General features: G+C 38.9%; 1 protein-coding gene and 1 pseudogene across 1 annotated transcript; one reads left to right on the top strand and one right to left on the bottom strand.

Annotated features, from left to right (window-relative positions):
• Positions 1-1,309: 1,309 nt before the first annotated feature.
• Positions 1,310-10,023, top strand: LOC103974618 (T-complex protein 1 subunit epsilon). Its single transcript, XM_009389482.3, has 9 exons — positions 1,310-1,711; positions 2,889-3,207; positions 4,068-4,416; positions 4,761-4,893; positions 4,974-5,026; positions 6,683-6,785; positions 7,794-7,960; positions 8,046-8,159; positions 9,519-10,023. The coding sequence occupies exons 1-9, from the start codon at positions 1,513-1,515 to the stop codon at positions 9,687-9,689; spliced, it is 1,608 nt and encodes a 535-aa protein (XP_009387757.2). The 5' UTR covers positions 1,310-1,512; the 3' UTR covers positions 9,690-10,023.
• Positions 10,024-11,465: 1,442 nt separating this feature from the next.
• Positions 11,466-15,808, bottom strand: LOC135676606 (ultraviolet-B receptor UVR8-like; annotated as a pseudogene).
• Between the last annotated feature and the right edge of the window lie 148 nt (positions 15,809-15,956).

Consider the following 15,956-nt stretch of genomic DNA (forward strand, 5'->3'; position numbering starts at 1 on the left):
CCTCGCTGCAGCCACCTCCTCTTCTTCTTCTTCTTCATCTTCTTCTCTTCTTCCTCTCTTCTTCCTCCTCTCTTCTTTTCCCTCTTCTTCTTCTTTTCTTCAACCACTCTCCTTCTTCTCCTCACGCCCCACCGCTCTCTCTGTTTCTGGAAAGAAACAGAGTGCGTGGGAGGCGGTGGGATAATACCGAATTTTCGGTTTTTCCTTTTCTTTTTTTTTTCTTTTTGCAACTTAGCAGTTTAGTCCTTGTAATTTCTATATTTACATATAGGTCCCCCAATTTACATATAAATCCTTATTAATACATTTTTAAAAGTGGGGGATATTACAAGAATTGCAGTAGGTTTGACGTTAAGATCGTCAACAGATGGATTTTAAAGTATGATCGTTGGCGCCTGCGAGTGAAACTTTTGCTACAGGACCAAGAGATAATTGCATATTTCTTCCTCCTCCCTCTTGATGATCATAAGGCCATGCTCAAAATTGAATGTTTGACAACATTAGGTGATGTTTCTTAGAATTTTATGAAACTATTATCAAATTTTACAGTAAGGGAAAACATGTGATACTGTACGGGAAACGTAGGGGGCGGCATAACGATGATTTGCACACAACAAATAGAGAAGGTTTTGCATAAAGCATGCAGCGACTTTTTGGTACAACTTAAGCAACAAACTAAGGGAGAGCCAATAGAATTTGAAGATCCAAACCTACTTCCTTTGCTTACTGAATTTTCAGATATATTTGACGAACCACACAACCTACCTCTTACCCGTCGGTATGATCATTATATAATGATTCTTCTAAGCAAACCTCTAGTAAATACTCGGCATATCAGTATCTACATCTCTAGAAGGATGAAATAGAAAGGATTGTAAAAGAGATGCTCGAAACAAGAGTTATTCGATCAAGTTGTAGTCTCTACTTTTCACCGGTGCTACTTGTACACAAGAAGGACGGAACATGGTAAATATGCGTTGATTATCGAGCTCTCAATGGCATAATTATCAAGGATAAATAACCTATTTTAATAACAGATGAATTACTAGATGAAAGAAAGTATAAATCTTCGTAGAGCTGGACCTTTGATCCGGGTATCGATGCGACCACGATCCGCTTACCCATTTACCCATTGACCCGTTTACCACTTGTTTGAGGAACAGCATTCAAAGCCTCTTTTCTACCGAGTCCCACGCATTACAGTTTTGACAAATTCGAACGTGCCTCAGTCGTCGGATCAAATAAAGATTCGTGTTTCGTTGGTGATGGGTCGACATACACGACGCAAACTCGGTCCAGCAACACAAGGTTTGCCGCGTGGGTCGAGCTCCATGCCAGAAATCCCCAACCCTAGTGGCTTCCGCTGCCCCGGTTGTTGTTTCCCTGCGGAAATATAAGGGCCTCCGCCCACCGCCTCCTCCTCAAGGACCTCCTTGCTTCCTCCTGACACAACCATTCTTTGGAAGTAGTAGAAGAAGGGCAAAGGAAGAGAAGAAGTATAAGGGGGGCAGAATGGCGCTGGCGTTCGACGAGTACGGCCGGCCCTTCATCATAATCAAGGAGCAGGGGCAGAAGGCGCGGCTGCGGGGCCTCGAGGCGCAGAAGGCCAACATCTCCGCCGGGAAGGCCGTCGCTCGTATCCTTCGTACCTCGCTCGGCCCCAAGGGCATGGACAAGATGCTGCAGAGCCCCGATGGCGACGTTATCGTCAGTCAGTATTCTTCCTTCTCTGCATCCTTTGCCTCTGCTTAGATCTTGTTTTTTTCTTGCTGTTCTTAGCGATCACTTGTGGAAAAAAACCAACTTTTTTTTGAGGGGGTTTGGTGGCAATGGGAAGGGAGCGGAGCCATCAGGCTTGCTCGTTAGGGTTTTTGCCTCAAGGTAAATTGTTGGACCTTTTGGATGTATGGAGAACGTGGTAATTTTTTTTTTCTCTCTGTTGATCGGTGCTTTTTGGTGAAGACGTGCGTTCTTTTGTATGATTGGTATATGGGACTTGAAGCAGGATATCGATGGCAATGATAAAAAAAAAAATTAGTTTGGGCCTGAGAGAAAATATGATATGGATTACTAGCTTTTAAAGTAGTGCTCAATGAGGATCTGGTTTCTAAGGCTATGACATTGGAAATACAAAATAGTTTAGATGATCGTGATTACTGAAGTTGCCAGGGGACTTCTTTTACCTTGCCCCTGGCAATGCTCAATAAATGTTGTTCTTGTACTTGCAATAGCATGCTTTAACAAATTCAAAACACTTCCTGTGTTGATCTTCACGGAGTTAAGTTTAGTAATCAAGTTTTTCATGGTTTAAGGTGCTGCCTCTGTGTTGCAAGTGCATGTTCCCTGTGTGCACATAGGAACTAGCATGAAATTGATGTGTATTCATCTTGTGTCATGTGAAGCACACACAATGACTATCATAACATGTATCATGGGGCATGCCGATGGCACTTGGCACCTTGAACCCTAAATACTGATTATAATTTCTTGGAAAATGCAAATTTTAAATACATTAATGTACTTGTAATGAATCTTATTGGATTAGTATGTATTGACCAGTGTGCTATGAGACACCTTGGTGTACCAATAATAATTTACTAGAAGATACAGTAGTTACTCCGTAACACTGGTACAATATTGGGATTGTTATAGTACGGATAGCATGGTGTTTGAAACCTTGGAAATGATCTTTTGGATGGTAGACATTGTAGGACTAACTTGAAAAGATCCATACCTATTGGTTTTATCAACAACTTATGATGATAAAAACTAGAAGTTGTGTGAGCATTGTATCTATTTACACTACTGAACAGTTGGTTATGTTGTTTATAATTCCATTTATCAGGACCTTCATTTTGATTCTTATCATTGTTCTTTTATGGTATCAGCAAATGATGGGGCCACTATCTTGGAGCAGATGGATGTTGATAATCAGATTGGCAAACTGATGGTGGAATTATCTCGTAGTCAGGACTATGAAATTGGTGATGGTACCACTGGGGTTGTTGTTTTGGCTGGTGCACTTCTCGAACAGGCTGAGAAGCTTTTGGAACGTGGTATTCATCCTATTAGAATTGCTGAGGGCTATGAAATGGCCTCTAGGCTAGCTGTGGATCATCTTGAGCACATATCACAGAAATTTGAATTTAGTGTTACCAATATAGAGCCTTTGGTGCAAACTTGCATGACAACATTATCTTCAAAAATGTAAGTTCAGACGTCTTTATTTGATTTATCAAGGTTACATGATGATGTTCTCTGTTCTTGCCCTTTGTTATGTTTATGTCCAGTGAAATACCATTAATATCTTTATCAGAGCATCATACAACAATTTTTATTAATTCTTGTTAATATCTTGCTCTTTTTTTTTTTTGCTGGAGCTAACCAGTTTATTTTATTTCGTTTGCTTATAATATTCTGTATCTTTTGAAGGACTTGGATTCTCTGGAAAGTATTTAATCTAGTCAGAATTATCGGTTTTTTTTCAAATATATGGAAGATCCCTTTTACAGTGCAATATTTTAATAGAAATAGATGATGCCTTTGGTTCGTAAGAACTTTCTCTTGCTTCTTCTTTCTTGTCCCCCTTCTTTTTCTTTGGATATTTCCTGGACACCTATGTAAGCAATTTTCTAGTGCCATGCTGTGTCAATGATACCTACTGTGCTAGATGGCAATCAGCATAATTCATGCCATCATTAGACAATCCTTTCTTACTTGAAGTATAAGGATGGTAAAAAGAGCTGCATGCAAGTTAGGGCTCCTGTGAGTCATAATTATTGATTTTCAAGATAAAGTAGCAAACAGTATGAAAGATACAACTCAAGGAGGAATAGTGGGAAGTAAAAGGCTATCATACATTTGTGCACTCATACCGCATGGAACTCTTGAAGCATATAAACAAAGAATGGAAAAAAAGTTGATTATTCTATTCCCTTATCTTCTAATGTAATATTCGTCGAAACATTTTTTAACCATCTTTGACTATGCCGCTGAGGTATCTCTTCTCTTTCTATTGTTCTGTCATCTGCCTATTCAATAAACAATTTATCATGATCATGATGCAGTGTTAACCGTTGCAAGCGTGCGTTAGCTGAGATTGCTGTTAAGGCAGTTCTTGCAGTTGCAGATTTGGAGAGGAAAGATGTTAACTTGGAATTAATTAAGGTTGAAGGAAAGGTTGGAGGAAAATTGGAAGACACAGAACTCATTTACGGAATTGTTGTCGACAAGGATATGAGCCACCCCCAAATGCCAAAAAGAATTGAAGAAGCAAAGATTGCTATTCTTACATGCCCATTTGAACCACCCAAGCCAAAGACAAAGCATAAGATTGACATTGACACTGTTGAAAAATTTCAAACTCTACGCGAGCAAGAGCAGAAATACTTTGATGATATGGTCCAAAAATGCAAGGTACATATGCCAAATGTTGTTTATAGCTTTGTTCGCATTAATGAGTAACCTTTTGGAAGTGTCTGGTTTTCTAAGTAACATTTGGATTGTAGAAGTTTTGCAGCCTAAAATATTTTCATATTGGTCTGCTAATAGTTAGTTTCTTCTTTGCTAGAGTTGATTTTTTAAACTGTCATTTGTTTACTTATATCAATTTCAATTTTTTAAATGTTATAAGCATTGACTTGTATAATGTCTGCAGTCATTCAACATGGAAGATACTGGTTCATTTTTTGTCATTTGACCAATTATTGGGTTTTGGTTTTCAATAAATTCTTTCTGAGGTCTGCTTTTGATTGTTGTAGGATGTTGGTGCAACCCTAGTTATCTGTCAGTGGGGTTTTGATGATGAGGCAAATCATTTATTGATGCATCGAAATTTGCCTGCTGTTAGATGGGTTGGTGGTGTTGAATTAGAATTAATTGCAATCGCTACAGGTTGGCATTTGTATTTTGTCATTCGCCTGAAAATAATAAGATAAGAAAGGGAACTTATCTTATGTTCACTATTTACACAGGTGGGAGAATAGTTCCGAGGTTCCAGGACTTGACAGATGAAAAGCTGGGAAAGGTAGGAAATACTTGAAATTCCTTCGTATAACATTTATAACTTATACAACTGAATCTATGTTCTGTTAATTGTTAATTTTTAAGTTGTTTAACTTTCAGTGTGAATTCAATATTTAGAGAACTTTTTGGAAGTCTTGGAAAATAAACTGTACAAATTTTCTTGAAATTAATCATCAATTAAAGATTTTGTGTTAATTTTACACATCAATTATGAAATAATAAGACATCCATAATAATTTCTTCTGCTGAATTGTATTGTTGGTGTTACAATGTTTGCAGCTGATTTGTTCCATATGATTGCGGAACTTGTTTATTCCAGTTATTGGCTTCAAGTCCCTTTTCTTGCCCGTATAGAAGTTTTGACTCCAATTGCAGATTCAAAAGTGGTCCGCTTCCTAGAATAGGTACTTGTGCCAGATTTGGTTAGCTCAAATAGCTAATAAAGGCTGTTTGTCCAGCAGAAAAGCAAGGAGAAAAAGCCTATCTTTGAAGGGTGGTATAGTCATTAACTATCATAGTTAGGAGAGAGCATAGTAGCATATGATTAGACCATGTAAGCCCCTCTGACGATCATTTAGTAATTTTACTCTGTTATTCAGCAATAAACCATCTATTTTGTTCTTCAATTTACTTGCTGGATATTCTTCTCTTCTCTTGAACTAGAGAAGCATGCCAGCACTAATGGTTGAAAGGTGTTAAAATGACACCTATAGTAACAAATAAGATTATTTAGTAAGGTTCCATCAGTTGAAGGTTTGATTATGCCTGAACAGAGTAGGAGTTTTAGGGTTCTAAAATTGTCTGTTTATCTTTGAAGTTAAATTTCTAGAGTGGTTTTATTAAACCAAACAAGTGGCACAACTTTCTCTAGGCTAATAAGAAAGAAGAAGAGAGGTAAGACTTATGGTTCAGGTTGATCATCAAAGGAACTGACAATATCTGACATATGCTTCCTCTATCTGCTTGATACAGTGTTTCTCTGGCAAGCCAACTGCCTACTTTATGATATGTACTGAATACCATGGCATGATTTGTTTCAGTACTTAAATCCTTATGACTACATTTTCAAAGTGAAATGCATGAAAGAGATCTGCTCATTGCCTTTGTAAAGTGGAAAATACAATGTTTTGATAAGCTTGTGCATGAATATACATCTGTATCTGGATTTATGTCCAATTGGGGTCAAATTTGATTCGATTTGAAGGCTTCGTCCTCTAATCAGTGGTTGAGTGCCTCCTCTAGCCTCTACATGCAACTTGTATGTGAATTATTGCTAGTTGATTTATTTCGTTTTTTTAAGACTGATCTGCTTGCTCATTTAATGGTTTTTAATGCTTTAATCAACTTCGTTAATTGTCCTTTCTTGATTACAGTGTTCATTCTTGCCATATTTTTATACTTGCTTGCAACAATTTGTCAATCTTGCATACGAACTCAAATTGACTATGATGTAACATATATAGATTTAAGATATGGCATCTGGCTTTTGACATGCCTTGTACATGTAGACATTCTTGACTTCCTGGTATGGAGATTTTAAGTTACTGATTTTATATATAATTGGGTGTCTTAAATACTTATTATTCAATTTTAATGTTCGTCAGTTCTGCACAGATTACTATTTTCTGAAGGGATTTTTTTTTCTGTTCATCACCAGGCTGGATTAGTTAGAGAAAAATCATTTGGAACAACTAAGGACCGGATGTTGTATATTGAACATTGTGCTAACTCCAGAGCCGTAACAATTTTCATTCGTGGTGGTATGGTAACTCTTGGTTGTATTTGCAGTGTGGATACTTGTTCCTCAATTTGCCTAATTATTAATTCTGTAAGAATTTGGTAAAAGAAAAATGTTGGGATTTGACTATGTGAAGTTACTTAGTTCTAAATGGTGGCTTCTTGCTGAAATTTATATCTTTTGCTTAATTATTTTTAAATATTTTTTAAAAGCATGTGCATTAATAACATTGCTACCTAGAGTTATATCTCTCCATGGTTGTTTTAATAATGCTGATGTTCCATTTCATTTCGTAGAAGTGTCTAATGTGCTTTAGTGAACAGTTTGGGTTGGAATAAAAGTTCTAAATCTAGTAACTAAGAATCTAAGCTGCATTTTGAAACTGTGTATCAATCTTTGAGTCATTTACTTTTTAAATTAACTGTGTATCCAAAAATATTATTGATTGAATAATCAATATAGGATATTTGTGATTCTACATTTACTAGTTTGGGAAGAGTAGTAGGTGAAACAAATAAGTGCTCATCATCATAGCAGGTGCAGCATGGTTGTGCTTTGACCCTTGTTACTCTTACTATGGATGGAAGTAATCATGGTGTGTTATTTTTCTGGGTATTATTTTGATCAGAGAGTTTTATGCCAGCCCCATCAAGCCAAACAATTAGTGGATGCTCTGCTGTCATGGTATGAGCTTAGGTTATGGTATTTGTCTTCACTGTCATTGTATCCAAAAAATGTTTTGATCTTTCGATCCTCATTGAAAACCATATGGCATTTCTTTAAATTGGAATCTTGACACCATTGGTCATGATTAACATAAGGGATTCTAGTTAATTGAAAGAATGTTCTGATCAATCCATAGATCATTTAGATGTGGTAACTTATAATATTGTCAATAGAGTGGGAGAGGTTGTTATGTGCACTTCTATATGTTTATGCTTTTGATTTGATAGTAATGCCTTTCACAGATTAGACCAGTTGGCCTTGGTTCATTTGAATTTGAAATGATATTATGATTATGACGCTACAGGTAACAAAATGATGATAGACGAAACTAAGCGTAGTCTTCATGATGCACTTTGTGTGGCAAGGAATCTGATCCGTAGCAATTCAATTGTTTACGGTGGTGGCTCTGCGGAATTATCTTGCTCAATTGCTGTAGAAGCTGCTGCAGACAAATATCCTGGGGTTGAGCAGGTGAAATATTCTGGTCCTGTCACATATTGTTCTGAATATTCTAACCCCTGACGTTCGTGTTCTGTTTTCCTGTATCCTCTTTCAGTATGCTATCAGGTCCTTTGCTGAAGCTTTAGATTTTATTCCGATGGCTCTTGCTGAGAACTGTGGCCTCCCACCTATTGATACTGTTACAGCTGTCAAATCTCAGCAAATTAAGGTATGCTGTTAATTAACCAATCTGCAACATTTATCTGTACGATATATGTGGGTTGAGAGTTTGTGTTCCTCTATCGTTTTCTACATTGTTGCTTGTACAATCTTATGGAGACTCGTAGTGAGAGTCCATGCTTCCTCTACCATTTTCTACATTGTTGCTTGGTATGTGACATTTGCACTGAGGTGTTCATGAGCTTTTTGTCCAAGTATAGTTGTGCTACTGTCCTTTTTTTGCACAATGTATCTTTTAATGGAACACTATCCATAGAATCAGCTGGCAAGACACAGATCAGCTGATGAATTGTGATGCTGGGAACCCCCTACCCCTCCTAGAAGGGAAACTAGTAAACCGCTAATTATTAATATGATATTTTCCTTTTTATGGTATCTGTCTTTTAGTAAGTTCGGTAGTGACTTCTACCGCTTACTTTGATCATTTTCTTTGGTATAATCTTATTCAAGATTTGAAAAAGGTTAACTTCTGACAAGGTCAGAAATCCTTGTTATCAGAATCTTCTTTTTTCCTGAAGAAAATGTTCTAGACTTGAAACTAACCATTTTATGTAGGTAACCCAGCTGGGCCTTCCTGATTGAATCTCCTCATATTGGTACTTTGCAGCTCCAAATTTTATTGTCGATGATGAAACTATGAGGAAAAGGAAGGCCTACAGCTTAGATTTTAATAATGCACATGAGTACTGGTGGCAAAAAAGTTCATTTTGTAAATTTAGTTTTCATAGCATCTGCAGTGCAAACACTTGATTGACATGCAACCAAAGGTTTAAATGTTTTGAGGGTAAATGCTTTAAATCTAAGCTTGATAATGACATTCTTTTAACATGTTTTATTCATGATAAGCTAAAAACGTTCTTCCATATATTGGTCATGTCCTAACAATATCACAAACATATCCCTACATATAGTAGGTGTTTAGATGCCTCAGCATGTTGTGCTGTGATAATTTACTGTCAATTAATCACAGCCATCAACCTCATTGCTGTATACCTCTCTTAGGAGATGTCATGGCCAAGGCCGTATTTTATTCTTGAATTGTCTTTTGTCAGCTTCTTTCCTATTAGCCAACATCATGTCGACATATATGGTGTTTAAACTGTTCATGTCTATTATATGGCATGCCACATATGATTCTCATGCGTTTGCCTTAAAGCATTTTTTCCTGAGAGCATTTGCGGGTAGCTACGATCAGTTTTGTTTTTTTTCTGAATGAGGTTGGTACAAATCAGTTGCTTTTAATAATTGGCATACATTGTATCCTTATCGTCACTCAGAATATTTCATGTTTATGTGAAGCTTAAACAATGAATGTTTTGTCTTCATAATTTTTCCATTGTTGGTGCAGGAAAATAATCCTTATTGTGGTATAGATTGCAACGATGTTGGGACAAATAACATGATGGAGCAGAATGTATTTGAGACGCTGATTGGCAAACAACAACAGATCTTGCTGGCAACTCAAGTAGTGAAAATGATTTTGAAGATTGATGATGTGATCACTCCATCCGCCTATTGATTTTGGTGGATAAGTTCCTAAGCTAAGATCTATTTGTCAGAATTTGCTATGGCTAAGTGGGATATAAGCATTATCCTTGCATCCGAAGACTCTCATTGCATCCCTTTTGTGCTTTCTTTAATGATTTATGAGTGTACAATGTCAGTCTTGCGACAATTTTGTCACCGGCCAATCTATCGGCATCATATGTATTTCGTTTCATTTGGTTCTTTCCAAATGGGAAATTAGTTGTTAGAAACTGTAAAAGAAGACTGACTGTATGCACTTGAAGTCTGGATTTGATACACTGCAACTCTTGATGTTCTAGGAATCTGGGTAGCTAGAATTTCTTTCAGGGCCTGACATAAGTATCTTTCTTGATTGGAAAGCTTTGATGCTTGAATGATGCAAATATTAGCTGTCCGATAGATTGGACAGCAGTATCAATTTGCCTTTTGGATAGGTTGTGGAATTTTAACATAGTGACCGATGATGGCCTTCGGCTCATCAATATCAATTCTAGGGAAGCTAGTTTGAACTTCAAACTTTTCGCCAGAAAGCTGGTCAGTTTAAGCTTATTTACTGTTTCCATGTAGTGAAAATTAATTGTGAGATTATATATGACATGGATATTTGTATCTTTCACTTATGATAATTGGAAACAGTATATATTTCCACTATTTACCTTGAAGGATGTTTTTATATTTTTTGCAATGGTGTATGCATATTTCAAAAAAAAAAAGAAAAAAAGTAGAAAATATAAGTATCACCCGTGTTGGTGCTCCATGTGTCGTTTATGTTGAACATGGAAGGTCAAAAGAATAAAGAAATAGATTATAGTAGTTTAATAAAATTGGATGGTAATAATTAGCTGTCCACATTATTGGGATAAGAACGAAAGATTACCTATTAGTTGGATTCGAGTTCACAAGTAGGAAAACATATATTTTGAGTGTTCCACTTTTGACATTCTTATAGCTGAAAGAATCTTAAAAAAGGCAAAATATGTTTTTAACTTCTGAATGAATGAAGGCACCACAGCTCAGAGTCTTAAGATTCGTATCGAATTAGTTGATGACACCAAGCCAAGCTCGTTGCCTTGCCGTGGAATGTGCTCCTTTGCTGTGTCGAATCAAGATTTGGGCCAACTTCCTGATTCCAATAAAAAAAAAATATATGTAAAGCTGAAGCATCAATCAGTAATGATGAAGTCAATCTGGTTCATCACAACCATAAAAAAAAGTGTGCATCTGTTACTTCGTTATTTACATGGGAAAAATAGCACAAGTATTTAATTTCCTATATATATATATATATATATATATGTATGTACGGAAAAGATCACATCTCTAAACAAACATCCTAATGATTCAAAGGATTCGGGTTCGAGCTAGCATTTCATAATCTACCATCCGTATGATGTGTAAATATCATCCGCAGAGCAGCAACTTGGCCTTCTCATTAATAGTGTGGTTGGCACCACTGTCATTGAATCATCGATCATAAATTCATCTCTGAAATCAGCAATTGAATCCCTTCCATCACCATAACACAGCCAGGAGGAATTAATTGGGTGTGAGACGTGGTGAGCTAATATGTTTGACATTGATGCCAAAAGATCCGTTCGAGTACGCCTTAAAGCAATAATGATACAGAGGGAGGGACCAAGTCAAAGGCCTCTCTCTTTGGATCTGCAATTGCCCCCACTCGTCAAAGGTGGCCGCTTTAAAGTATTGCAGCGTATCTGCACAACATATATCAAACCCCAAGCAATTTGTTCATTGGTTGCTTGCGATGTATGAACAAGAAAAGTACTTCAACTGCCTCTAGCTTAGAACACAGGGATACCATTGACACCATTTGGATGCATAGAGTCATAACATCGTTATTCTGCAGCCAATCAATGAAACGAGAGAAAGAAAACAACAAGTTGACACACTGCAAATTGCTAAGTAGCTAACGACACAGCTTTTCATCCAATTCCATCATCACCACCTGCGCGCTTCCCCGAGCTCGGCCATGCATTTAATGAGGTTTTTTGTTATGTACAAGAGTTATGTGCGCAAGAGGAGCTTTTGATTGATTATACGTCAGGAGAAACCCAAGCTTGCTGCAAAGAATCAACAGGGGTCAGGAGATGATGCTAACTAAGGTCAATTTCGACGCACTCTGGAGTTTCCCTTTCGGTCTGCTGTGCGACAAGTTCGACGCCAAGCTGCCCCTTGTCCCCTGCTCCAAATGCATACAATCTCCCAGAATCTGTCAAGGCAAAGGTATGTGCATTCCAGTAGATTGAGTTGGTGAGGCTAATCTGCACTACCCTTTCATTGATGTCCTTAAGTGAAGTTACTAATCTTGGGCTGAGTACATTGGCATGTCTGTTACCCTGCAATCAAAACAGAGCTTGGAATTAGCTGAGATACATTATCAACATTGCCCGGTATCAAGTGCCAAAACTCGAACTGGAGCAGACATTCCACTGCTGAACTTGCAAATGTTTCATAATCTAAATTCATCACCTAAAGTCAAGAAAAGGATCACAAGAGGCAAATTCCAAGGCTAAACTACACTATTGGCCTCAAAATTCTTAGGCGAGCTCTGTTGTAAATTTAGTATCAAAAGGAAAATGAGAAACAGAGCGACAAACCTGTCCATCAATGGCAGTGGAATGACCCAAGCTTGAGGATTCTCCACATCCAAATGAGTAGACATCCCCAGTATCGGAGACTACAAACGTAGTGTAGTCGCCTGTTGCGACATGTATAGCCTTAATGTTGTCCAACGATTCAACCACCTTGGGAACAGATTCACAATCCTCATTCCCATGGCCCAAGCAGCCATAACGCCCCCATCCCCATGTGCACACCCGCCCATCTCTTCCAACAACAGCGGCATGCCAGGCACCAGCTGCAACCACTGTAGGCTGCAGGTTTAAAGCCTGGAACTGCTCGATTAACTTTGGGTGCTTTTCATCTGTCCTGGAACCATGCCCAAGCTTCCCTCCTAAGCCACAGCCCACAGAGTAGACAGACCTGCATTATGATCAAGTTAAGATCGAAGATAAAAATTTGACAACGAATGCATCAATTGCATTCAGGGGACGTACAACTTGTTGGAAATCTAGGATCTAGGAAACCGGTCAACCAATATGACGTATACTAAAACAAGCGAAAAGATATAACAGCAATTGATAGATCATGTGATTACTATACTAATTAGTAATGCCTTCCTAAACAACAATACGAAGGATGTCATGGCAAGTTGCTTCTCTTGATGCACTAAAACGACCACATTGGTTCACATGACAAGGAAAAGGACAAGGAATACATCTCATCTTAGAATACTAAGTCAAAGAAGACTCACATGCCGCTTGGTTGACAAGCCAGTGCTAGAAGGTAACAGTAGCCAGCAGCAATCTGAACAACTGGTACATTCTCAAGAGGGCCTAACAGAAGCCGTGGTTCCAGGTCATTTGGTTCGGTGTGGTGGCCTAGCTTTGAGTCATTTCCCCAACAGAAAGTGTATACCCTGCCTTCTCGAGAAAGGACTGCAGTGAAGAAGTTCCCTATTGCTGCTTGAACCACATATATGTCTCTCAATGATTCCACCATTTGAGGCGTGGTCACAACCTTGGACCCTTGAACTGCATATTCTGCCTCCCCAAATGAGTCCTTTCCAAATGCATAAACTCGCCCAGCATCACTGATCAGCATTGTCCTCCCTGCTCCAGCAGCTGCTTGAATGATCCGAATGCCTTGCAGTGATCTGTCAAGCAGCAAACCTTTCTTGTTCTTGGTACACGATAATGTGCATCAAGTGTATGAAGCAACTGCAAAATTTAAAGCACCTTATGAGTCGTGGCCGCCACTCTTCCTCCAAGGTGCCATGGCCAAGCTGCCCTGAGCTGTTCGACCCAAAGGAGTACACAGATCCAGATGAAGTGACAGCAATACTGTGACCAGGTCCAGCAATTGCCTGAGAATTTTCTCTTCGGCAACATGCCTCACCTGCCAATATATACCTAAGAACTAGTTTCCAAGATCCCCCACAGCGTTGCTTTAGAAAGCCCCTTTCTTCTGAAGTCATCGGCTTAAAGATGGCCCTCTTCTGGCACATGTCCAATGCTGCAAGCTCCGTAATAGATAACTGGAAGTCGGGAGTGAAATTGGCAGGCTTCCTGAAAAATGTACATGTCACCTGCCACAAACATCGAAAACCATCAACAGCATTATCAATTCTATCAACAAGAGAAACATAAGAACGCTACTTGCCTCCAGATTAGCAAGATCCTGGGGGTCCAAATTGCAAGCGGTAAGAACATGGAGAACGATAGAGGGGCTTGCAGCCAAGGGGAATTCCCCTGGGGTCAAGTCACCAAAGCAATGCCTTTGCACCCGTTGGAAGGTCTGCTGTAATGGGGGCATGAGAGAGAGCGATGGATCTACAATGGTGTGAAATGGTATGGAGGAACTGCTACCACTAGTGGTGGCATCCATCGGGCACTGTCCTGATCCTAAAGTGCCCCAAAGACCAAGAGCACAGGGAATTCAAGATGAAGCTTATGCCATTAACCACCATTGCCAAAGCACCACTCCAAAAGACCAATGAACTCCATATTGTAGCGAAGCAACACCCAGATCTAATCGCTGCATTACGTCTTATGATCAATCAACTGATTTTGATCCTCAAACCTATGTGATTTTAACAAACAAACGGTCACAAAGAGTACTGTATATGTCAGGAGCCTAATAGAAGAGCAGGGAGAAAAGGGGATGACCATCAGATAAGATATCAAGAAGCAAAACCAATCCAGCTAAGACAAAAAAATATAAGGTAATCCAAACGAACAAAACTACAAAAGTTAAGAAACACAAAGGCTGTTCGAAAAAAACACAAAATTTATATCAGCTAACAAATTTATGAATCCAGAATAACAAGTAGAATGGATAAGAGACCAAAGCAAGGACTGCTAGTTTTATGGGGCGAAGCATGCCAGCATCTTTCTGGCATTGTAGGTACCATGTTGTGTCATTGGCATGCCCTTGCACTGGTAGGTATAGACCACAAATTAGTCTGGCCATATGTTGGCACTGTCACAACAATCCTTGTACATCAAGAATTGAAGAGGTGGCCATGTCTAAGATTACAGCTCAAGACCATGAATGAGAAAAAGTTATGAAGAAACTTAGACGCATCAATTGGGACAGAAGACTGAAAATAAGTCTCAGCCTCATATAAGAGATAATCTAGAAATAGAAAGAGTACAAAGCCAAATAGAACCAGGAAAGCATATTCCCAATGATCAAAGATCATATATAAGAAAAGCATTGCACTTCAAAGAGAATACTTTTCCCATACACATCCATACTTAGCCGTCGACTCGGCAATTAGTCACACACTAAGAACATGAAATCTAAAACGAAAGCAGTAGTTAAGAGAAAAGACAGTTAAATATAGAAAGAAAAAGGGAACGGAAATCCCAAAGCAGATGATTATTAACAACACTCCAACTCCAATAGATTAGGTCTTGAAAGCTGGATCCAATCTCATGGACAAATACCCACACTGACAAAAAGAATTGAACACCAATGGACATAGAACACCATATTCTTCATTCAAGCAAAAGATGCCAGATGAAGAAAAATTAAATTAGACAAAAAATTGAATCTTTAGGTCAACACGGCATTAAAACTACAGATTCGAAAATCATTCCGTAAGAAAAGAGATGGAACTCGGAAGACAGATGAAAAGGCCAGGCAAAGAAACAGAGGCAGGAGAAAAGATCGGATTTGTATGATCCAGATCGGGTCAGATCGAGCAAGACAAGAACGAGAAACACAGTAAACCACCCCACCGATTCCCACAGGAGTCCAGATGGCGCCGACTGACCGAGTGATGGGCGATTGCTTCCTGTGCTCTTTCCCTTATCCCTTTTCCCTGTTCTTCTCCACGATCGCAAATTAGAGCTCAAGTTGGAGATGGATGCGATCCGAACACTTTCGCTCTTCGATCGGTATCGAGTATAGATTGGGATTGGGAACAATCAAGGAGAGGAATCGTAAGGGATGAGGGAGAAGAAGGGAAGAAGAGGGGAAGGAACGGGAAGAGAGACCAAGACGGGCAGGCGTCTAAGTGATGAGGTGTCCGCTAGGTGGAGAGCAATTGCCCATTTTTATACGCATTGCCGTGAGCGCCACGTCAGCATTCGTAACGAAGCTAACGGGCTCCTTAACGTCGGGTTCACGGTTTTGAGACGGGCGGTCGGTTAAGGATCGGACTTGGCGATGG

Source organism: Musa acuminata, chromosome BXJ1-6 (assembly GCF_036884655.1).
Source record: "Musa acuminata AAA Group cultivar baxijiao chromosome BXJ1-6, Cavendish_Baxijiao_AAA, whole genome shotgun sequence".
Lineage (NCBI taxonomy): Eukaryota > Viridiplantae > Streptophyta > Magnoliopsida > Zingiberales > Musaceae > Musa > Musa acuminata.